The 25,573-nt window shown below is 42.7% G+C and overlaps 1 protein-coding gene and 1 long non-coding RNA gene across 3 annotated transcripts in view; both read left to right on the top strand.

The window, feature by feature from the left end:
- RUNX1T1 (RUNX1 partner transcriptional co-repressor 1) overlaps nt 1-9,811 on the top strand; it is a 128,288-nt gene extending 118,477 nt beyond the window's left edge. Inside the window, 1 exon segment of the mRNA XM_044245332.1 lies at nt 8,915-9,811. Coding sequence (XP_044101267.1) covers nt 8,915-9,190 — 276 coding nt within the window. The 3' untranslated portion in view covers nt 9,191-9,811.
- Nucleotides 9,812-17,520: 7,709 nt separating this feature from the next.
- Nucleotides 17,521-25,170, top strand: LOC122905552. 2 transcript variants are annotated; one of them, XR_006384355.1, is made up of 3 exons: nt 17,521-17,674; nt 20,403-20,520; nt 25,048-25,170. It is a non-coding gene; the product is annotated as an uncharacterized LOC122905552 (long non-coding RNA). The 2 variants fall into 2 exon arrangements; XR_006384354.1 differs by lacking the exon at nt 17,521-17,674 and adding an exon at nt 18,283-18,371.
- The last annotated feature ends 403 nt before the right edge of the window (nt 25,171-25,573 follow it).

The following is a 25,573-nucleotide window of genomic DNA, read 5'->3' on the forward strand; positions in this document are numbered from 1 at the left end:
CAGGCAGTTGCATGGGGTAGAAAGAATCCAAGAGGAGGACCTGAATCCTGGTTCCCTCTCAGTTACCCTGTCCGGTGTCCTGGGGTGAATCCTTTCCCTTCTGTGAGCCTTTATTTCTTCTGAAGGAATGAGATGTTATTTGCTTACCTCACAGGGGTGTTTCAAAGTTTTTTTGTCTGTTCGTTTTTTGTTGAAGGTGAGCTGACACACAGTGTTCTGAGGATTTTTTTTTGACACCGCATTTTAATTCAGAGTGTTTTGAGGGCTGCAATGCAAGACTTCATTATCTGCTCCTGTTTCCCACAGTCCTGCATCTCCAGATACACTGTATTTCTGACTGAACCTGGTCTTTCTCTCCCTTAGTTTGAAGCCCCCTCCCATTCTAGACATGTACCCATCTCTCACTTAGATCATACCTGATCTCATCTGAATCTTCAAAAAGGCATATGTAGGGAATATAAATGTACAAAATACTATGTTTCCCTCCGTTAGGGACTTCAGGACAGAGTCTGAATTTCTGCATCTGAAGACCGGATCTTTAGATCTGGTAGTTTCTTCTGAGCAGTTTGTGTTAGAGGCCGGCACCCAGGATTATTTCTGGGATTTCTGAATTTAACCTTCCTCTTTCTACCTGTTTTTAACACATGGAAAATGGACCTACTAATGCCCATTCCGCTTAGGAAAACCAGTGGTTCTGAAAAGTAGGCAGTAGAAAAATTCCAGGAGGAGTAGACCGGAGGTGAAAACCTTGAACTGCGGAGAAGAGCAGGAGGAATGTGTAGAGTCCAGAACGAATAGACACAAGTATCATCTGTTAGGGGGACCATGTGGTTTATCATCTAGACAGGGACTTGTCGCAGAGGAAAAGGGGGTGCTCTCGCCAGGACCGGTCAGTCCCATACAGCAGGCTGCCCCCGGCACACAGAAATGCATGCCCAGCATGGTTGGTGGGGGTGGCAGGATGTTTGTTTGGCCTGAGGCGAGACCAAGAGACCTGCGGTGAATGTTTAACTCTGCCAGGCATGGTAGACTCTTCCTGGGAGCCCAGGTAGTGTAGACGGTGCTCTTGTCCTCGTTATGCAGCCGAGGAAAGCTGAGTCTCGGGCGGTTAGGCCTCTCTGCTCAGGGTGTCAGCAGTAAGTGTGAGCTGGCCCTCAGCCCAGGCTGTCTGCCTCTGAGGCCACCTTCTTAATAGCCACATGGCAGTAGGGGAATTTTCTTTTTTTTTTTTTTTTTTCCCTGATTGTATATCAGTGTATCTACTTCCTCATTGGACTTCCTTCAGATTATTCCTAACTAGTTCTCTAACTTGGGTTCATAGACTAGTCATTGTTATTCTGGTAGAATGATGCTGGACTTGGGACAGACATCTAAGCAATATGATACTTTCTGGGGGCTCCTGGGTGGCTCAGTCAGTTAAGTGTCTGCCTTAGGCTCAGGGCATGGTCCCAAGGCCCTGGGATCGATTGGGACCCCTACATCATCGTGCTCCCTGCTCAGCAGGAAGTCTGCTGCTCCCTCCCCCTGCTCATGCTCTCTTCTCTCAAATAAAACCTTTAAAAAATGTATGGTATTTTCTGTGCTTTCTCTCCTTCTCTCTCTTATAGTGTATTAACGTATAAACCTAGAATATACTGCCAGCATTAGCGTAAATTTAAAAAAAGAAAAAAAAGGAATTTGCCAAATCTGGTCATCTTAGTTTTTTTTATTTTTTCATGTTCATATTTGGTTCTCATCCTTGTATAGTTTTTTCCCAATGAACATTGTCAGATTGGGCCTGTTTCCAAAGAACCTGCTGTAACTCTTCTTTGAGATCCATAACTAGTACTAGCTTAGGGGATCAAAGTGAATGACTGCAAATGGGCAGAAAACAAAGAGTAAATAATTGTAGTATTAATAGTTCTGAGGTTTAAGCCACCAAATTGGTATCAGTCTCCCCCCACCCCCCGCCGCCCAGATTAAAATGGCCTTTATTTGTTATTCCTGTAGAGGTGCAGAACTGCACAGTTTCCATTGAAGTTGGACAATTTTGTTGCATTTAAAGAGAAACACTGATCAAATCTTTAAACTTTATATTTCCAGAACCTGCTAAGCCCTGACAGTGTGAGCACGTCATTCTGGGAGGGGTTCATCTTTTTTACTCCTTCTTTAATTAATGGAACCACTCCCAGTGGACTCTGTGCCATATGTCCCAAACCACAGAAACCTGACCTCAGTGGAGACTTTAGAATCAGTTACCACACAGTTATAGCCCAGGAACCTCGCATCATGGTTCCTATAACGCCCCCATGATCCTGTCAGACCCCCTGATCCCCAGAACAATTTGTAGCTCTCAGAGCATAAGCTGTTGTGATTCTGTGTTAAAATAAGATTTTTTGTTGTTTTCATATTAAACGGCCAGCTGTCTGCATCCATAGATGTTCACGGTATAGTCGATGGAGCACTGGACCTGGAATGGTCTAGAAAGGCTCACCTCTTGGAGCTTTGGGTTTCATATCTATAAAACCAGGGTAATGTTTCTGTGTCTCAGTCTGTAAGGTTGTTGAGACATGCAGATGAGTAGAAGTATTTTATAACCTTCCAAGTGAGCAGGGTGTATAAGAGAGAGAAATAGAAAACCAGTTAAGAAGCTATTCTACCAGGAAGGGCAGGGAAGGAACTTGCATAGTAACTATGAGCTTGGAAAGCTGGGAAGAGAGACCATGCAGCCAAGATCTGTGGTGATTGGCCCTGAGTCATTGCAGGGGCCAAAGAAAGAGGAGCTTCTAATAAGATGACAAAAGTCTTGAACTTGACTGTTGCCAGTGACTGAAGCAGACGACACCACAGAGGCAGGTTTAGGGAATACTGACTTGGGTGACAGGAGCATCATGATGGATGGAGTTCCACAATGTAGCTCAGGAAGGAAATAAAGGCTGGAGAAACAGGTTGGCGTGTCCTTTTGTTGCAGCTGGTACTTGAAACCATGAGGAGGGCTGACAAGGGAGAGTGGGAGGAAGGAAAAGATTTTCTTTTCTTTATGCCAACTTCCCCCTCCTGCCACATTTATTTGTTTGTTTGTTTGTTTATTATTTTCAAAGACTCGTTGTTGTTGTTGTTTTAAAGATTTTATTTGTCAGAGCACAAGCAGGGGAGCGGCAGACAAGAGGGAGAAGCAGGCTCCCCGCTGGGTAGGGAGCTGGATGTGGAACCCCATCCCAGGACCCTGGGATCGTGACCCAAGCCAAAGGCAGCCGCTTAACTGACTGAGCCACCCAGGCACCCCGCTCCTGCCAAATATTTAGCGGGAAATGAATAAACAGAAAAAAGAGGTTACAGTGTAACAACAGAATTTGAGTATCTCAACACAAAAGTTAAGAGGGAATTTGAACAGGGGGAACTCAGAAAGGAGGAATGGGGAAATGGTCAATACTGGCAAGTCTTTCAAAGGTCTGAGAACAGAGAAGGTACAGAAAAAGTAGTCACTGATGAAGTGGAAGGGGAAGTAAGTTGATTTTTTTTTTTTTAAGATTTTATTTATTCATTTGACAGAGAGAGAGATCACTAGTAGGCAGAGAGGCAGGCAGAGAGAGGAGGAAGCAGGCTCCCTGCTGAGCAGAGAGCTTGATGCGTGGGGCTCAATCCAAGGACCCTGAGATCATGACCTGGGCTGAAGGCAGAGGCTTAACCCTCTGAGCCACCCAGGCGCCCCCTGATGTTTTTTGCTATGCAGCTGTCAGTGCCTGTGGGGAGAGGCAGGGGGCCAAGGGCTTTCTAATTCTAAAGATCGCACCCGCAAGGATTGAGATTGTTTTCTTCCAGCCAGTGCCAAGGGTCATTACATTCTGCCATTTGATTCAGGACCTCCTGAACATCAGGACCTCCTGAACATCAGGCCCTGTGCTAGGCACTGACGTTATCCTAAACAACTGTGCAATTACCTCATCCTGGTTGTAGATACTGTCGCTTAAGGGGTTAAGTACCTCGTCCCCAGTTCTGAGACCACTAAGCGATATAGACATTTACATGGCACACCATGATACCTTGTCTTCAGTGCTCCAGCTTCTTGCACCAACTTCTGTCCACTTTCAGGAGTGGAGTACCCTGCTAACATTATTCCTGCTGAAACAGGCTCTAAGAAGTAATCCGAAATGGCCAGAGTGTGGCACTTTGGGGAATGTGTTTGATTTGCATTCCAAAGGCCTGGGTGAATCAAACCTCAGCTGTGTATCTGCAAACTTTTGGCAGGTCATTTCCTGTAAGAGTTATTTTATTTATTTATTTATTTATTTATTTAATTTATTTTTGGGCCTCAGGTTCCCAGGCCGCAGAATGTATTCAAAAGTGGTTTTCAACTGTACGGTGCAGTGCCAATGTACAAGGTGGATCTTCCTGTGGATTTAAGTCCATGTGTCGTAGAGTTCTTTACATTTGGGGAATTTTAATTGTAGTCATTCGACTTTCTTCTTTGAGCCTCATTTGTATGCAAGAGTTTTTCTGGAGAATTGTAGGTGAGTACAGACCTGGAGAAACTTAAGGTAATCGGGAGAAAGTGTTTTGTTTCTGGAAAAAGACTTTCCAACTGTGAGAACCAGAAAGGATATATTTTTTTCCAGGTAGGGCTAGGAAAGACCATTCTCAGCGCCATCTAAACTAGGAAGAAGGAGATAATTTTGTTCTCAGGGATGAAGAGAATCACTGGGATGAAACAAAGTAGCAATCATCTTTGACACACAGCTTTGGCATTTCAGAGCTTCAGTTCCTTGTTTCCCCTTCTGTCCGTAGTATTAGCACATTTAGCGAAAGGGAGGGATTCATTCAGCCTCATACTCTTCATCTGAGTCACAGCCTTAACTTTGGTCAATGGCTGACTCCCATTTTTCAGATCAGGGGAAAAATATTCTTTATGCCAGAAAAGGAATAATAATATCACAAATAAGGGAAAACTATAAAGTGCCATGGATTTGGGGAATGAAATTTGTTATGAAATAGTTTTTTTTTTTTTTTTTTTTTAAGATTCTTATTTCTTTATTTGACAGAGAGAGAGATCACAAGTAGGCAGAGAGAGAGGCCGGCAGAGAGAGAGGAGGAAGCAGGCTCCCTGCTGAGCGGAGAGCCTGATGCGGGGCTCGATCCCAGGACCCTGGGACCACGACCCGAGCCAAAGGCAGAGACTTTAACCCACTGAGCCTCCCAGGCGCCCCTGAAATAGTGTTCTTGAGCCTTCTACATGTCACAGCAATTCAGTTGCCGGCATCGTTCTTTACAGGTCTGAGAGGGAAATTCAGTTATATGATGGATGGGAGAAAGGAAAAGGAAGGAATCGAGAGTGGGAAGGAAGGAAGGAAAGAAAGAAAGAGGGAGGGAGGGAAAGGAAAGAAAAACAAAAAGAAAAGAAAGAAGAAAGAAACAACTATGAGGAAATAATAGCCTGACTATAAAAAAGCATAAATTGAAAAATGTAAAACTAGATTAAACCATTGACGTACCCCTGGGTATTATACACAATCTGCACTTTCCACCTTTGTGCACAGCAGAAACCTTAGAAATTTCAAATGATCCAAATTAGGTTACTCACAAGATTCTCCACATTCCTCTGTCCCCGGAAGTGTGACAGTTGAGTGGCCCAGTGCCCCTGGTCAGGCATCAGTTTTGCAAGTAAGGATGAGCCAACAGGAAATTCAGGAGAGCCACACTGGAGAAATGTATTAATAGAAATTGCTTTGTCTGATTTCTAATGAGCTTTTTAAAAAGGAATAGGCACTTTGGAGTTTTTTTGTAAATGGGATACTTGTGCCAAATTCCCCTGCACATTCATTGCGATGCCATGTTAAGAGCAATAAAGATATGTAGCTTCCTCCCCTGCCCGCACTCGCTCATTTGAATTGCTCTTTGTTGTACTTTCCTACAGCCCAAGGTTGTTTTTGTCCCGGGAGTGGGTGGTCAGTGAATGGAATCGAACAACTTTGGGGAATGGGAATAGAGGTGAAACTAGCCAGAGCTCTTGAATCCTGGGTCAGAACCCAGTGACGCTAGGCAAGAAAGCTCAATTCCCAGCAGCTTCATGATCCAAAACATCTGTTTCTATATTTGGCATCATTCCACTTTTTTATTTATAAAATTGTTCCCATCTTTGAAAACACTTTAAAAAATAGAGAAGGTCCCATTCCGTCCCTTCTTTCCACTCCCCGGCACATGCATTTGTAATTACCTGGTTTAGTCTGTGTGTTGAATCAGCTTAAATTGAGAAGGTTGCCTACATCTGATTTCAATCTGCAGTGCTGGGCAGTTACCACCCTTGTGTCTGCCAAACTGTGCCTCTGCCAGAAAAAGGATAAGACTCACACCAGGCTATTTCCTAAAGAAGCCACTTGACTCAGATTAGATGTTTAATTTCCTTAAAATATTGTTCTGGATCCAGGTCTCTGTTCCCTAATTGGGATTTTCTGATATAATTGAGGAATTTTGCTTATTTGCTGAGTTTGTTCCAGGATCCAGCTGGCATTATTCTAAATGCCTAAACCTCAAGGAAGTAAACTTCACTGTGGGCACTGAGCATCATACCTCACTACTCTGAAGGCTGGGCCAGGCTCACGTCGTTCATGGCTTTTTTTAGGACCATTATAAACACAATGTGATTGAATTAATTTTGACGGAGAAGGGCTTCTAACTTATGGCAGAAGCCTCTGATCCTGAGGTATACATCTCTTGAAATATTTTCCTGGATAAATTAAATCGAAGTAGAAAAAAAATTACTTTGCTTTAATTCCATTTGTATATATGACATTCACCTACAAACCAAGTTTCTTTTTTTTTTTTTAAAGATTTTATTTATTTATTTGACAGAGAGAAATCACAAGTAGATGGAGAGGCAGGCAGAGAGAGAGAGGGAAGCAGGCTCCCCGCCGAGCAGAGAGCCCGATGCGGGACTCGATCCCAGGACCCCGAGATCATGACCTGAGCCGAAGGCAGCAGCCTAACCACTGAGCCACCCAGGCGCCCTACAAACCAAGTTTCTAAATCTCCTCAGCTATGTTCACTTGAAACACCTCCCACTGACCATAGTTTGAGATCTTAAATTCCCGCCCCTGCCCCCCTTCACTGGGCCATAATTTCTGAATGGTAAAAAAAATAAGAATGTCGAGCTGAGTTCTACATTTTAAACCAGAGTTCCGGAGTCTAGAGGCTCCCAGCATTTTAAAAGTCTGTAGGAGCCCCTTTGTGTGTTAGCAGGATTAGATTGTTAAAAATCCCTTTGTGTATTTTGGACATTGGTAAAACCATATGCACCAGGCTGACGGACTGCCATTTTGCTGGGGTGTTTTTAGTAGATTTAGGCCATACAACCAGCATGCTGGAAGCAAAATCAACGCAGGCGACACAGTGGGGAGAGGGAGAATATCCACATATATCAGGGCCTTTAAAAAGGTAATTTAATCGTGACCCAACCACATACCAGCCAGCAGTGGGGTTACCATAGTATAGTCAGAAGTTTGTTTTGCAAGAAAAGCATCAAAACCAAAGAAGATAAAGAATAAAAAAGATGAATGGCACAATGCTAAGCTCCCTCGGCAGAGCGTTTCACACTGGGAATGGTTTTGTCAAAGGAACCACGGACATTTAAAGTTGGCTCCCAGAGGTCTCGCCATTTCCTGCAAGGGCCCCTGCCCGCTCTGTCCTTCCTTTGTCCCGGACGATCCCTCCCATCCATGTGCTTTTCTATCTCTGGTGTGTCTGTGCTCTGATTTGTGATGTGTTTATCTCAAAGTTTAAATCTTAGAGGCAACCGCATTTCTGCTTTTCTCACTCAGCTCTGGTAAAGCAGCTCCAGGGATTGGCTGTGGTCTCACCAGTTGATAGTTTCTTCTACTTTTCTTTTCTTTTTTTTTTTGTTTTTTTTTTTTAAGATTTTATTTTTTTTATTTGACGGAGATCACAAGTAGAGCAGCAGTCAGAGGGAGAAGCAGGCTTCCTGCCGAGCAGAGAGCCCGATGTGGGACTCGATTTCAGGACCTTGAGATCATGACCTGAGCCGAAGGCAGAGGCTTTAACCCATTGAGCCAGCCAGGCGCCCCTCCTCTACTTTTCTAACAAAAGCTGCTGCAGCACACCCCCAGCCGCTGTGATGCATTGTATGCAAAGAGAACCATTGCTCACTTGGTTTTAGTATTTGCATGTTTCTAAGTCAGATTACAATTTTATTGTAAGGTCTGATTTGAGTCATTTCACATATATTAATTGAGCCCTACTACAGAGCAGGCACTCTTCTAGATGCTTTGAGTCAATCAGAGAAAATCCAAGGATCCTGTTCTCCACGTTGCTGAAGGGAGGGGCTTGTTTTCAGCTTGTCCTCTTGTGTGCGTGTCAGGTACACTGAGTGATGGATGCAGTGGGAAGAACTCTCCTTGGTCTGTGATGGAGCGCACCTCTGTCTGCTGGATGGAGCAGTCCCCTATCTGCTGCTGGTGCTTCTTTGAATCTAATACACGGTTCTCATAGTTCCTTCATGATTCCCGTTAGAAGCTCCTTCCCTCTAGATCCTGCCGGAGCGGTATATTTGTGTCTCACCATGGTGATTTTCGTACTGGAAGGGGACAAAATGTAGATCTAGTGATTGTTGGTGCGGGTGAACTGAGAATGTCACTATGAAGAGAGCCAAATGGGAGGGGAAGGGGGATTTTGTAGCAAACCCAGAAACGAGCTTCAACCAGTTTGTTAGCTGGAATAGTCGTCGGTAGAAAAGTTGGGGTGATCACCCCGAAACCTCCATCTTCTGTTTGATGTGCACACAAACACATGGCCCCGGAGGCTTCGTTCTTACCATAAAGTCCTTGAGAGGAAGCTGACAGTGCTGCCCCGTGTCTTGTGTCAGACCGTGACCCAGACGAAGTGTTTGTTAACCGAGGGTTTCACTTTCTTCTGCCTTCTCCTGTAGAGTTGCTGGAACTGCGGCCGCAAAGCAAGCGAAACCTGCAGCGGCTGTAACACAGCCCGGTACTGTGGCTCATTTTGCCAGCACAAAGACTGGGAGAAGCACCACCACATCTGCGGACAGACCCTGCAGGCCCAGCAGCAGGGGGACACGCCCGCGGTCAGCTCCTCCGTCACGCCCAACAGCGGGGCCGGGAGCCCCATGGACACACCACCAGCAGCCACCCCGAGGTCGACCACCCCGGGGACCCCTTCTACCATAGAGACAACCCCTCGCTAGACGTGAACTCAGAACTGTCAGAGGAAAGACAACACAACCAACACGGAACCAATTCCTCGTCCTCAGATGCTCAAAGTTGTTTTTTTGTTTGTTTCTAGATGAACTATCCTATTTCAGTACTTCAGCCAGAGAGGACCTAACTGTACCTTGAGGTAGTAGTAAAACAGAGGGCCAGTAACGGGTCGTAATGACTTATTGTGGATAACAAAGATATCTTTTCCTTAGAGAACTGAAAAGAGAGCAGAGAATATAACATGAAATGATAGATTTGACCTCCTCCCTGTTATTTTCCAGTAGCTGGGATTTTAAACTAGGTGACCTCATTAACCGATGCTTTACCAAACAGCAAACCAAGAGATTGCTAATTGCTGTTGAAAGCAAAAATGCTAATATTAAAAGTCACAATGTTCTTTATATACAATAATGGAAAAAAAAAAAAAAGAGGAAAACCCTCAAGGGCATGAGCATTGGCTACAGCGGTAGACATTTTAACAAGAAGATGAATGGCGTCCGTGGGTTGCTAACTGAACTTTGAAGACCCGCTACAAAACGCGCAGATGTGTAGCATATTGGAAGGAGACACAGATGTTCGTTTTTTTTTTTTTTTCCTGTTTCTGAAAAGAAATAATAATATCCAGGTCAACAGAATGAAAAATGAAAGATGATTTGCAGTGGGATGTATGAATACAGCAGCAAGAAAAAAAAATGCCATAGTACAAAAGGCTCCTTTTATATATATATACATACATATATATATATATATATATATACACAAGCACACACGCACACACCACACACACACACACACACACACACACACACAAAGTAAGAGACTCAGCCTGCAGTTAATTAGCATTCTGGCAGCTTTGACATCAGCCAGCTGCCCTAAATAACCCTTCAACGTTTCTTCACTTTTGCAAGGTTCCACAGAGTAAGACATTGGGTCTATTCCAGCTCATTCATTTTTATATTGAAAAATAATTAAAAAAAAATGGTGGCTCCAGCTCCAGCCCCTTTCCAAATTTTTTCAACCCCACCCTGTTTGGATTTTTAATTAAAAACTAGTAGTTCTCTTGGTGTTAAAACACTTCTGTCCTGTGAGGTTTCCCAATGGTGTTTTTCTTGTAAATGTGTTGGACAAATGTGAAGATGCATTGTAGTTTAACCATATGCCCACATTTAGTCTCTTTATTCCTAGTTGGTGAGAAACCTGTATCTTTCTATGCTGCTTTTATATCTGTATGTATTAGTGATATTTCTCTAGTAGTTCAGAAAAAAAAAAAAAAAAAGGAAAAAAAAAAAGACTCTTTTTTTTTTGGTTGTCCTAAAGAAAAGAAAAAAAGGCTATCTTTCGGAGCTGCTATTTCTCTCTTATAGGATTTTTTTTCCTGAAAACCAGCATGCTTCACGGAATGCTAACATATTGGTGTTTTTGTAAGAGGGATGTACATAAATGTATTTTGCACTGTCACGATGACTCCCTAGGCATGCTTTTTTTTTTTTTTTTTTTGAGCAAACTTTTAAATATGCTAGAGCCATTTCACCGAGTTTAGCTGTAGCATAGAGTAGTAGTGGAATTTTCCTTTCCTTTTTTTTTTTAAATCATTATTAGGGACTTTTTAAAAAAAAATAAAATAACAAGATATCCTACTTAAAAAAAAAAAAGACAGTGCATGCATATTGCTGTAAGGTTGTTTAAGTATTTCTAATTTTACAAAAAAAAAAAAAAAAGATAAATCATTAGAGCTCCAAATGCTGAGGTGTAGACTGACAGCTTTAACACTGCTGAATGCCAGGTTATACAGTATTCTTACAAAAAGGGAAGTCAGCCAAAGACTGATCTGATGGACCAAAATCGGAATTTTGAAAAGCACCAGTACTACTTTCCAAATGATCAGCAGGTTAAACATGTTCAGCAAGGTATAGTGTGAATCCATTAACCCTTCGTTGTCCAGGGTCCAGACCAGAACTACTTGTTAGTTTTGAAAACAGTAGCCCAGGATGTGGTTGTGTGCTTTAGAGAAGGTCAGCAGTGCTGCAGGCTGTGTAGACAACCAAAGTTTTTGAGGCTGGGAAGACACTCCTCCACATACATACACACAACAGGCATTTATTTAGAAATCTAAAGCAATCCATTAACTTTGTTTTGGTTTTTCTTTTCTTTTTTTTCTTTCTTTCCTTCTTCTTCTTCTTTTTTTTTTTTTTTAAATGTCGCCCTTGGAAACGATTTTAAATGGTTTTTAAGTAACTGCTAGAGACTGTTCTAAATGGGTTCTCTTTAAGCCTCTCAAACCTGACATTTTTAGCATCCCCCCCATCTCTTTTCATGTCCAAGTTGGTTTTAATTTTGTTTGGGTGGTGTTATTTTTTAACGGCTTTTTAGTTTAGAAAGTTTTGATGAGCAAATAAATACATCTATCTACATGTTGGAAGTCCATCTGCCAGCACACCTGCTTCGAGTGGAATGAAAGCACATAACCAGGCTCCGAATGGGTTATATTTTATCATGGTGCTCCCAGAATCCTTTGACCTCACTCTGCTTTCTAGTCTGCTTGTGACACTGGACAGTCCTTTCTTACAGAGCTATTATATGTTCTAGGCTACGAAGGGTTAAATAATCCCAAAAATGAGGTATGTCATACCCACACGTCTTTATCTCTAGAAGCTGTGATGTATGTGAAACAGCACTGTTATTCTTAACACTAGTGTGTAAAATAAGGATTAGTACAGTACGTCTCATTACTTTTAATTCAGGGCACCCTGAGTGAAAACAAATACAAAAAAATCCCTAACTCTGAGCTCTATCTCTGATTCCTCTTCCTCCTTCCCCTCTTCCTCCTCCTCCTCTTCCTCTCCTCCTGTTTTGCTACATTCTCCTCAGTGGCAAAAAGTCTCACTCTACCTCTGACAGCATGTATATTGCACCAGTAGCTAACAAAAACTGGTCTAGTCAAACCAAATGGGCACAAAAGAACCAGGATACCAAAAGTTAAGCTCATACAGCTGCAAACCATATCACTTCTTGGTAACAATGCAGACCTCATAAACCTAAAGAAGAGAAAGAAAAGAAAACTTTTGTTACTTTCCTTTTTTGCTTGTCACTTATATACAGGCTATGTGAGAGTATAATTTGTAGGTATAACACATTTAAAAAAAAAAAGTTATCTTCATTGGATAGAATTGAATGGTGGTCGCTGATAGGAATAGGGCGTCCTCTATCTCTTATCTCTGTCTCTGACTCTTTTCTCTTTCTCTTTTTCTCTGTCATGAGACTGTGTGTGACAGGGCCACCTGTCTTTTAAATTTTTTTTCTTAACTTTTTTTTTTTTTTTTTTATGTGTAGGTGCATGTCTTGGGGATTTAAAAATTTCAAGGCTGGTTTACTTATGCAAAGCATGCCTACGTCTGGAATACTTAGGGAAAGAAAGCGACTCCATATTGTCCGAATTCCTCAAGGGACAGAAAAAAATTGGAGACTGTTGAAATGCAGATTTAAAGTAATTTTTTTAAATATTATTTTGGGTTCTGCGACATTATTGTGAAAAATTAAAGTTGTTGTGCAATACTTAATTCAGACATGTACCACGAGTTAATGGTAGACTAACACTGGGGGGCGGGGTCTAGGCATCATGCTTTCGTCAGCATACTCTTGAGCTTTTAAGTCTACTATGTCTGAACTGTGGTTTCTTGTTTATCCTTTTTTCCTTAGTTGGACTGTAATGTATGGTCTGTCAACCTGTGAATCTTTAAAGTATGATTCAGGTATTGTTGTATTCTTTACTGTGTAATAAAAAAGTTGAAAAAAAATCTGTATTCTCTGCCTCCCTTCTCAGTGTGTGCCATGGCTGTCCCACCCACTCTCCCCGCCCCCCTCTCCTCACCCCCCACCCCCCACCCCCGCCCCGCTCCTCCCTGCAGCCCCAGCCTGGGAGTCAGTCCTCCCGAGGGGCTGACGCCCATCTGTAGCCACCCAGCTATGAAGCGTGCCTCTGGAACAGGAATTGGCCTGTCCGTGATTGGTGAGCAGGGAATGATGTCAGAACAATGCAAAAGTCAGGTGGGTGGAGCAGGGATGCTACCTAGGCAAGAGGTGTGGAGGGAGAATTCCATCTTTCCAGAGGAGCGTAGCCCTTGTCTGGCTGAGGTTAGCGACTGCATAGACCGGGCCACAGAGGCCCTTTGGCTGTATTTTCGTGAAATTAGAAATGAACGCCTACATGGGTCGACCTCTCCGGAAAGGTTCCTCCCAGACTTAGGAGGCTCTGGCTCTTCTGTTGCTCAGCTCCCTGGGCACAGCGGATCGGCCCAGCAGCCGGGGCAGCGCTTGCCACCGTTGGCCGCACCAGCCATCCTTCTTGAATAAAGCATAGCCAGCATTTTCCCTCTGGTTTTTGTCCATTGTTACCGTCAGCTGTGGCAGTCTCTAACTTGGCCAGGACGTCCGAATCCTCCCCTCGGACCTGGATTTTCACGTGCTCTAGTTAAAAAAAAACTTGGTCAGAGCTTGAAGCCCTAACCCTTCTTGCCCCCACCCCATGAACCCTGCTCATTTTTATGTGTAATTTTCAGAACCACAGGATTTTAGTTTCGTTTTGGTTCGTGTTTTTGTTTTCTGTTTTGTTCTGTTTTAGTAATGTATGTACCACATTGTAGCAGCCGTTTCTTTCCCCTCTGAACGTTCTCGACTTTGTGGGCCAAAAAAAAGTTGCAAGGGACAGGAAGACCAAGCCTGTGCAAAAAAAAAAAAAAGGCTGTGTCTGGAGAGAGGGCATGAAAGTCAATGCTGGTTAAATGGGAGGGTGTCTTGGGACCACCCTTCAGCCTCCTCTATGAGCCAGCTGGGTTCCTGTCCCAGGGTGCGGATTCTCAAACCCATCTTCCTGGGAAATGTGGGTTTTCTCACATTTCTTACTCGAAAAACAGGGGAAACAAGTTTTAATTCATAACGGAAACCTCCAAACCCTCCCATTTGCAGTAGGGTTGGATACTTAATTATTTATTTTCACAAAAGACAAACCAGCCTGACCTAAATTGCCTATCCTTTAATATGTTCATGTACTTTTTTTCTTTTTCTCTTCAAAGTGGAAGAGGCCAGAAACTAGCAGACAAGAACAGAAATGGGACCCACTGAAATAGTTCCCTTAAAATTGGTTCTTGAAAACACCTCTGTGACATTTTCATGCAAATGGATATGTTGGACAAATGGGAAATGCTTTGTAGTTTATATGAAAAATATGAGCAAATCCAGAGACTTCTAGGTGGTGGACCCCATTTTTTTCTACAAGTGTTAATGTTGTATTTGATATTATAAAAGAATGTGTCTACCCTGAAAGAACATACAGCTATTTCTCTGCAGTGGGTGGGGAGGGAGTGAGCAAAGGGGCACTATTCTGTATGGGTGTATATACCCTTACTCCAAGGTGAATAAATAAAGTTGTGTTTGCTCAAATCTGTCCCTGGTCAGTCTGTTCTCAGTCATACTGGGGAAACTGAGTCAGACAAATACAGTTTGGGGCTTTGGTTTTTTTTTTTTTTCCGTCTTACCTCTCAGTCTGTATGAGCAGGGATGTAGGGCCAAGTTCATTACTTCTTTGCTTTTGGAATTTTGAGGTTCAGGTATTTGCTGAAAACCCTTCAACATTATACATGGAGTGTCATGAGAACTTAAGATTGAGACAATAAAATGGTCTATTTTACTATAATAAGAATAACCTTTGGGGGGAAACTCCTGACAGGTAAGAGAAAGTAATATCTGCTCTTAGTTCTTAATGCCAGTGTTCTGCTGGAGTTCTGTACTGGAGTGTCAAGAAAGAGATAAATGACCCAGTGGGAATCTGAGACAGTGGAGGGAACACGGCTGCCTGACACCGTGGCGGTCCGTACCTAAATCAATGGCAACTGAAGCCCTTTTCAGGGTCTCGTGCAGGGCCAAGCACCCAGTTAGCACTCAATAAATATTAATTGTGAATACAACCGTGAGTCTGCAGCTAGAATGATGTGGTGCCGGTTTTCCCAGAAATGAACAAATTGGCTGGAGGAGCAGAGCGCCAGGGAAATGATTTAACCGACTGAGGGAGTGAAGAGGGGAGACCAAACCATTTGCAGCTGATCAGACAGGGATATGAGGCCGTGCGACCACTGCTTAGACATCAGAAGACACAGATGCTGAAGAAGTGAGGGAACTGCTCGGTTCACTGTTTGATGGGAGGACTATGGTTATTGGCGACAAACACACAATTGTTACAGTTCTCTCTTATTTGTGTAACACACCACTTCTAAGCAAGGCTTAGAAAATACTTTGGGATTTCAGACAACGATCAGCCCACAGTGAAAACTGATGTAGCCGGGACCTCACAGGCTCTGGTCTGACCACTTAGGGCCCCTCTAGGATCTGGATTCCCACCTCTGCCCCATTCACCTTGGGTTTCTTTCCTCTCTTTGGGTCTTTTATCGCCTTTCTCATGTCTACACAGGACAGACTTCTTCATATTTGAAACCATTTCCCTTCTTAGTACTTTCTTCTTCAGAACATACCCACTTTCCCTCCTTATAATACCAGGAAGGCTCCTCTGGGAAGCTTTGAAGAGACCAGCTCACCCTTGTTCTCTCAGAACCGAAGCCCAAGCAACATGCCCCCAGATGCCAGTGAGTCTCACAGTGACCTACTGCTCCTGAGTCGCTCCAACAGTGCAGAGATCTCCAAGAACCACCAGACAGCCTCAGCCAGAGCTACTTCTGGCCCAGAAAAAACTAACGTAAACAGTTGATATTACCATCAAAGGTTACTTCCCACTTCCCTTCAGTGTGTCAACATAACCCACCAAGGCACTTAAGAGGAAGTGGTGACCGCACTGTAGACATGAAGGGTGGGGACATGAGCTGAGAATGAAAAATGAAAAAGTATGATCATGATCATACTTCATATGCTGGGGTTCAGCAAATTAGTAGCATATACTTTCTTCGATATACAATCATGTCTCAATAATTATTGAGAGATTATCCCATCTCTCTAGGGAGTTCGTACTTTCCATTACCCTTTGCAGCTCTCATTATTACTATTTAAATTATTCCTGGCAGATCACCACAATTTTGAGTCATGGGCTTTTCTGGACTTGGGAAAGAAAGAGGTTTCTCTTCTTTTAAAAAGTTAACAAAACAAATGAACAACACAAAATAAGCAGTCAACGACCACCCCCACCTTGGGAAGGTTCGATGTCAATGAATGCCTTCCAAATGATGTTCTACTTAGTTGCTTCAAAATGACCGGGACTATCTAAAAATTGATTTCTGGGCCTCCCTGCTGACCTCCAGAGTCAGATTCTCTAGGGAGACATTTGTAAATAAGATAAATATCTGTCCTCCTGGGGCCTATATTCTGGTAGGAGAGAAAGATAAACAAGTAATTAGATAAATATTTAGCTACTGATAAGTGCTAGATGGAAACATTAAGGCGGGTAGGGTCATAATGAGTGATGGACTCCAGTGGCCCTGTATTCATTAGGATGGCCACTGCAGGAAGGCCCCTCCAAGAAAGTGACCTTGAAGAAGAAACTGGGATGTAGAGTGAGCCACATGAACCTCTGAGGGGGAAGCATGCAGGCAAGCAGAGGGAATAAGGGTGGGCATTGGAAAGGCGAGTGAGCTGGAGAGCTTGAGAAACTGTGAATGGTAGGATATGGAAGGGGGCAGGAGGGCTGAGGTCAAGTTAAGCACAAGGCAGGATCTACAGGGCCTTACAGGGCTTCATGAGACATTTTTGTTTTCTTGTAAGCAAGATCTGCAGCCATGTTTAGGGACCACTGATGGTGATGCTGGAGTCATGGTGATCTTGTGTGTGTTTTTTTTTTAATAAATTTTTCAATTTTTTATAAACATACATTGTATTTTCAGCCTCAGGGATACAGGTCTGTGAATCACCAGGTTTACACACTTCACAGCACTCACCACAGCACACCCCCCCCCGCAATGTCCATAACCTCACCATCTTCTCCCGACCCCCCTCCCCCAAGCAACCCTCAGTTTGTTTTGTGAGATTGAGTCTTATGGTTTGTCTCCCTCCCGACCCCATCTTGTTTCATTTATTCTCTTCCTACGCCCCAAACCGCACTCGCACCCCCCCATTGCATCTCCACTTCCTCATATCAGGGAGATCATATGCTTAGTGAAATAAGTCAACCGGAGAAAGACAACTATCATATGATCCTGTACTTTTTGAAGAACTATGCAACTGAAGGGGTGGGGCAGGAACGTGGTCACTACAGGATGGGGCAAGTGCATGGTTTCCACGTCAGTTCCGTTAGTAACTCCATCTGGAGGAAGTCTGCCTTTACTTCAGGTGATGCTGTCAGAAGGAGCAGCACAGGAATGAGAGCGAGGAGATGACACAAAAAAAGGTGTGAAGGTGCTATGGTCTGAATGTGCTCCCCTAGAGGAGGGGACCCTTGGGAAGTGATGAGGTCACCAGGATGGAGCCATCATGATGGGGTGAGTGTTTCTTATGAAATGACTCCACAGACATCCCCAGCTCTCCCACAAGATGAGGACACTGTCCGCAACCCAGAAGAGGGTTCTAATCCTATCACGATGACGGCCTGATCTTAGACTTCCAACCACTAGAACTGTGAGCATACATTTTTGCTGTTTATAAGCCACCAAGCCTATGGCATTTTGTGGTAGCCACCCTAACGGACTAAGACAGACTGAGAGAACATTCCTAGTAGTGGTGAGTCCATGAGCATAAGCACAGACGCCAAAACCAACATGGCGTGCCTGGGCAAAAGCCTACTCTGGGAATTTTGCTGAAATGCAAGAAATAAGGCAGTGTTGGTCCTCCCAGCCCCCCACCCCACCCTCCGAAGGGAGAGTTTCATAATAATAGCCTTTCTTAGGAGACTGGCAACGGCTTGACTTACTTCTTGTGTCCAAAAAGCAAATAAATCATTGATTCCTTGCTTCCTTGAAAATGAAGTCAGTATTGTCTTTGACAAAGAGAAAGCATTCTGTATTCCCAATCAAACTTGTTGCAAAGTTGTTTTAGATGGTGGATACCACTATTTAAAACCGATCTTCTGAACATGAGATGAAGGATAAAGAGTCGGCAAAAACCCAACAGCAGCCTTTTACAATTCCACTTATTACAATTGTGCATTTTGCTGACAAAGTCACAGACAGTAAAATTAAGGTAAGTGCAAACTGCCCGTTTTGATGGCAAGTAATATATTCTTTTTGCTCTGTTAGCAAAGACTTTAAAAGATGCTAGCAAGATTTCACCGTTTCATATGTTCTCCATAAACTAGGCACCAGGTATGGCTGTGGAGTGGAACTGAATAAGGAGTACGTGTGCTCACACACACACACGTGCACACACGCACACACGTGCCAAACACATAACACATGTACATATTGCATATACCACATAGAATATTAGTGTGCCTTCATCAACTGTTCTTACAATGTTGCCATCTAAGTTAATTTCAGTAACTTGGTCACCCACCTATGGTTCTGGGTCAAAATAGAAAATATACTTGTTAAAGGTCTTAGGTTGATAAGCCACGGCCAGAACAGAAACTACTCTTGAGAGAGCTGTTGCTTGGTCAATGAGTAACTCAGCATTTCTCAAACCTTGTTCACTGGAACTCTGGTTCCAGAAGTCATTAACAGGCACACCCCCCCGATCCCAGCGAAAAATGTAAAAAGCATTCAGTGATTCACGCATGAGTAATATTAGAATTTATATCCCTTTAAGGATCTGCAAAATCTTGCATTGGAATATGAGGTAATTTCATATACCCTGACATTCCCCAAACTTACTTAAACACTTTCACAGGACATCTATTCATATGAGCTTCTATAATGGATTTTCCCCTCTCATCTATCACATTTATCACAAACAAGATCTCATATGGAAATAAATCTTAGCAGTCTCTTCCCTTGTATTTCATTCACAAAGATCAGCTCCTTACCGAGTTCAACTACACACTTAACACCACAGTCTAACTGACGGTCTTCCCCACTTCCACATAGTTTTGAGGAATTCAGAGAGGGACGTTCCTTGGCAGCTCGGTTGTTTCCAGACTAAAGGCTGCTCATCATGGTCTGGATGCCAGGCTCTTCATAATTAGTCACCCTCTCTCCTTCCACTTCTAGATGCCATGACGGTCCTCAGCAATTCTCCTTGCCAGCCATGCTTGTTTATTTATAGATAAGTTAGCTTTCTTCCTTCAGCCTCTGTGCCTTTGTCCACAACCTCTTCACTACCGGAGCACTCTTGATGTTTCTCTCCAGTGGAAAAAGTCCCTGTTGGCCTTCCGCACCCACATTCTCTTCTGCAGCACAAACAAGATCACTCCCCTCACGCGCTCCGCACACTCGGACCCGTGCCGCTGCTTTCACTCTCGTGGGCAGTTTGGAAAGTCAAGAGTGTGACTAAGAACAGCACAGGATAGGAATAGATTGACTTCCGCAGTCTGCCTCACCCAAGTTAGTCTGACTTTCCCACGTTGGTTTTAAAGTATGAACTTGGACAAGATACTTCACCTCTCTTTGGCCCAGCTAAATTTGGGGAAATAGAGGAGACTATATTATCCATCAAAAATGAGTTCATAGTGCAGATTTCATGTGTTTCTGCTTTGGGTCTCTAACCGCGTTATCGGCACCCTGGTGACTCCTGGTATACCTTGAGGTCCATGTAGCAAATGCTCTGTTGCCCCCACTGCCACCCTTCCTGTGAATTTTGTTTGCATGCACACAGGCAATAACAAATATGTCACCATGGCCACCTGACCAACAGAGAATGGGAGATGCTGTCCATTGTAAAACACCTCAAATTTCACATATGCCAAAATGTAAAGGAAGCGGTGCTTTGGAGTAAATGAAATACTATACTATCCTTGTATTACAAATGAGATTCAAACAAGGTAAAATACTTTTTCTGCATTATAAAGCTAATGAGCAGAAAAGCCTGATAATGTCTCAGAACTGATGTCGAAGCTTTCCTGGATGGCATGCTCCCTCTCTTCAACGGAATGCCTCCCAAATGGATTAAATCAGTAACATCTACAGTGGCTTCTCCAACTATACTTGGGTTAGAGGAAGGCAGTTTTCAAGGGGTGATTTTCTCCAAGTGATATTACTGCCCCACCATGATCTGCAGGACTTCGCATCAGGACCTCTAAGGCAAATCCCTTACAGGCCAGCTTCTCTCCTTCTCCAGGCTTCAGGTGAGAAAGCTAGCCTCTAAGAAGAGCCTCAGCTGCACATCTGGCAATGGGGAGAGAATTTATGGAGAAGAATGGAGTCGATCCATCCACCCACCCTCTCGTCCAGCCCTTGTACGTACACTAGACTCAGAATTTCAGGATAGGGAAAGTAGTTGAGGGAGTCTTGGGGGGCTCAGTTAGTGTGTTCTTATTGGGAGGTAGTTTGCATTGGGGTTAACACCCCAGTTTTGGACCCAGTTGCTGTCCTGGCTGAACCATTTACCAGCCTTGGACAAGGACCTTTCTATGCTCAGTTTCCTCCTTTGTGATATTAGAAAAATGAATTGGCTGTCTCATTAAATGAGATAATGCACATACAGTATTAGCAGAATGGCTAGCACAGGGTAAGGATGCAGTAATTGATGGCTGTTATAATTTTTAATGACTTAAAAAATGTAAATATAGACGTAAGCAGAAGGCAGAATTCAAAAGGAGTGGAAGAGGCTCTACTATTCCTTCCTTCTTGCCTAATTCCCTGGAAATTCATTGAAAATGATAGCAGCCCTGTTTTGAAAAATGCAATCTAATTTGCATCTGCTGGACTTTCCATTTCCTGATGCCCTTCTTTTTTGCTTATCAAGTGTCTATTTCTGTAGAGTTGGTAGATCAGCCTTTATCCTGGGTGTTTTGATAATGCTTTGTTGTCCTCCTTCTTAGTAGTCATTTATATTTCAGAGTCAACAAAAGCTAAGTGAACTATTGCAGGCTGACTCCTCACCTAATGGTCCCGCTATGGGGACTATTTTAGTGAAAAGAAGCAGGCAAACTCCAAGGACCAAGAGCCTGTCCCGTCTGTGTGTGTTTGTACCAAACGGCTGTCAGTCTGGAGCAACTCTTTGTGTTGTGGCCTTTCTTTTTCTCCATGGAGAGAAGTGATTTTTTCTTTCACCTCTCACAATCTCAGGGAAGGTCTTAGAAAATACAGATTTTGAGACTTATTCATCTACTTACTGATCAGGAAACTTTATGAGAAGTTTTCTTTTGTTTGTTTTTCATTGCACATACTGTGCATCTCACGGGATGGAAATGCACAGAGTACGTATTGTAAAATAATGTAAAAATCAGGAGCCTGTATGGGGTGCTGAGTGTTGGAATGCATCATCTCAGTAAATCCTCATAAGGCCTGTGGGGGGTGGGTTTTATTATAGTTGAGATATTTTATCATTTTCATGTATTTTAAATTTATGTTGAGTGTATTTTATGATTTACCTTTATAAAGAGTTACCACAATAATTATCGTGATATGTGAGGAAATATGGAGACTCAGGAGGTCTTCTAAATTGCCTCAGGTCATGCAGTCAGCATTTGAATCCAGGCCCTCTGACTCCAAAGCCTGCCTTCTTGCTTCTTTGTGCTGCAAACGTTAAGGGTTTTTCTAGCTCTAAAATAAGATTCTATGTTGCTAACTCATTTAAATGCTATTCTTTATTTGGTTTTTAAAGTGTTTAGTGAAAAAAAAACATGTTATAATTTAGGGGAACAGCTGTATACTTCATTTCTCTTTTGTAGCCTGGATAACGGAGCACTCTTTATAAGTAAAATCACGCTCTTTATTCTTCCCTTGGAAGAACTGGGTAAGTGGCTCTTTGGAAAGCGACGGAGAAGAAATGTATTATCCTCGAATTGGGTGAAATGCATGCCATTAGAAGGAATAAGATCCATAATCTAAGTCGTTCTCTTTCCATGGTAAAATGTTCTTGTGCCTTAATTAAGGAAAAGAGAACATGAGAGTTCAATAAGAGTCAAAGTCTGTCCTGTCGTGAGGCGTCTTAATGGATTTTCACACCTGATTTCCATCTGCAGATGTAATCAGCAAGAATGGAAGAGGTCTGAGGAGAGAGCTCTTACGGAGTTCAAGGAAGCAACACTCCAGATATTGTAGTTAGAGATGAGGTTTACAAGAACGAATCGATGTTTTTTCATCATTTCTACCAGGAGTATTAATCAATACGATCAATATGACTACTTAAGAAACAATGTTTCGACACAAACATTGGAAAGGACGAGTGGTAGTGAATACTCTATTATATGTTAACTAGCTCTGGACTTGGGAGAGGCAGTGTCACAGTCAATGTGATATATAGCCACCATAATCATTATACGGTGTTTTGAGGCCAATTTGTGCATGTGTGGCAATTAAAAATGATACAAAATTGATTCTCTAAAGCAACTCTTTTAGAAATGATACATTCGAGCTTGGGTTGTTGGAAACCCATATTGTCAATGCATTTATCTTCCCGCTTGCTAAGGAGTCACTTGTACATTGCATTTGATCTAAATAAATAAAGGCCTTTTTTTTTTTTTTTCTGGCTACGACCAGTTGAAAGAATTTATTCAGAAAATATTAATTGGTAAGTTCTGTAGGAGGTAGGGCCTGTGTTTGGCCCAGAGGCGAATGAGAATGACTTCTAATTTCATGGAATTTATAACATAGTGAGACAGTAAGAAAACCAGTGGGACCAGGATTCAAAGCAAGTGGGAAGACTGTCAGAGCTCCCTGGTCTGATACACCGTCTAAGAGACTTCCTAAATCTATTGGAAACAGAATTCTCAGAGCACCTGGGTGGCTCAGTTGATTGAGCATCCGATTCTCGATTTCAGCTCAGGTCATAATCTCAGGTCATGAGATTGAGCCCGACGTTGGGCTCTGCTCAGGGCAGAGTCTGCTTGAGTCTCCCTCTGCCTCTCCATCTGCCCCTGCTCTCTCTCTTTCTCTCTCTCTCTCTCCCTCTTTCAAATAAGTACATCTTTAAAAAAAAAAAAAAGAAAGAAACTGTTTTCCCTCTATTCTCTGAGAGTCTTAGTATCAGACTTATTTATTCATGTCAACATTCTGAAGGTGTTCACTGCTTGGCATGTATTTACAAACTTGCTGTTTAAATACTGCAGAGACTTTTGTCTCGTGAAAATAAACAGAAACCAACCTGAGCAAGGACAGCCAGACTTGACCAAAAGGTACAACTCAATTCTGTAGCAGCTCTGTCTTTCCTCAGGTTTCTTCTTTTCAGGACTTCTGCCCTGTTCTTCCTGTGAACCAGCTTCCTCTAGAAGGAACCATAGTTTCTCTTTCCCTGAGATCTTGGCTCCATGTGATCTGGGGTGACCATTTTAGTGGACATATGTCCCCTCAGATCTTGGCTCCATGTGATCTGGGGTGACCGTTTTAGTGGACATATGTCCCCTCGGCAGCCACTGGACATCTTATGATTAGACTTCTTATATTTGGACTGTTTCCCAAATTGAAGAGCCAAAACTCTGTTTTCCAGCCTCTACCGGGGAGTAGGCATTGTCAAACAGAACCGCTGTCCTGGAATGGTTTTATTCGGAAGGGGTATCATGAAGAACCAGGTGTAGTTGCTGCATAGAATCTGTGTTCTCATGAGACTAGTGGAGCACGGAGGAGAGCTATTGGGAATTCCTGGGGCAGTAATGGCTGTTCTCCCAGGGACAGTGATAATACACACACATGCAGTGTCTATGGGGTTAGCAGCCATGTCTGTGCCTAGCAGGGCCTCTACTGGCAAGCCTTAATGTGCAATTTGGGGATTTTTCTGGAATGTAAGAATTCCAGCCTCTGAAGTTTCCATTAGTTCCTAATGGCTTTTAATATACTCATCTTTTACTTAAACTAGCTTAAGTGGGTTATGTTGCTTGTAAGCAAGATCTTTGATGACAGATTTCAATTTCAAAGCTGTAATTTTCAACAGGTTCAGAATTCAGAACTATCAAGTGTAATGAGTCCTATCATGCAATAGACATACTCTACTGTAATAAAACAGATAGGTCAACCTGATTCTAAGATTATCAGAATAGATGGGAAGAGTGTGAGAACTGAGAGCTTAGTGCTTTGCAGTGCAGGATTTGCAGTCAAAGTGAGATTTGAGTCCTAGCTTTATTACTCATTAACTGTCTTGTCCCAGTTACTTAATCATATGGGTTTTTGTCTTTCTGATCTGTAAATAGGGAGAGCAAAATTATATTTTGTGTGGCATAGGAGGAGTGGTCAGTAAGCTCTCCTTATGGTGATTCTGTAGGTATTCATTTTAATTTTTGTGATTTGTTGATAGTGATAATTACTCCATTTATTGTTCAGGAATCTTAATGGAGACAGTATAACCAAGATCACCACTGGTCCCTTATGTCATACTACCTGGATTAGTCGGGGTAGAATAACTGATACAACAAGTAACATTAAAATCTCAGAGGCTTAACACGTTTGTGGTTTATTTTATACTTAGGCAACAGTCAACTCATTGTTGATCACTTCTTATCCAAGTGGCAATTCTGGGACCTAGATCTTTCTGTTCTTCCTCTCTTACCTTTTCTAGGTTCGTGGGAGTCCCCTGAAGTTAGCCAATAAACAGAGGATGGGGAGAAGCAATGATTTGTTGTACAAAGGAGAGACCTAGAATATAGGACTGCCAAGTGTCATGCATCTCTTCTGCCCGTATTCTATTGACTAGAAGAGTCTCATAAAGCAGTATCTAAGTGCAAGGAAGGCTTGAAAATATCTGTGTCTTAAATATATCATGTACCTGTGTGTCCAGGAAGAATGGGGATAAAATTTGGTGAACAACTAGCTTTACTTTACTCTTTCAGTCTTGACAAGCACAGCGGAGTCTCCAAATTGGGATAGAGCAGCATCCAGCATCTTGCTTAGGATTTTGTCATTGAGGATGCAGTCAGTTAAGTGCCTGCCTTCAACTCACGTCATTCTCCTGAGGCCCTGGGATGGAGCTCCACATCCAGCTCCCTGCTCGGTGGGGAGCCTGCTTCTCCCTCTCCCCTCTGTTTGTGTTCTCTCTTACTATCTCTCTCTCTTAAATAAATAATATCTTTAAAAAAAAATGATTTTGTCTTCTGAATTGACTGTGAATCTCTTCATGTGTTTCTTTGGACACTGAATGCAAATCTCAACCCAAAGGTATATATAAGTAGAACAATCATAATTCACATTCTTGCTCATTCTGGATGAATATGACTGGATTTGTTGCCACATACTGGAGGTCATTCTTGTCTTAAAATGAACAGAAAGAGACCCAGATTATTTTTTAAAATTAACATATAATATACTATCTGTTTCAGGGGAACAGGTCTGTGATTCATCAGGCTTATATAATACCCA

This window comes from Neovison vison, chromosome 4, assembly GCF_020171115.1.
Source record: "Neovison vison isolate M4711 chromosome 4, ASM_NN_V1, whole genome shotgun sequence".
NCBI classification, from domain to species: Eukaryota; Metazoa; Chordata; class Mammalia; order Carnivora; family Mustelidae; genus Neogale; species Neogale vison.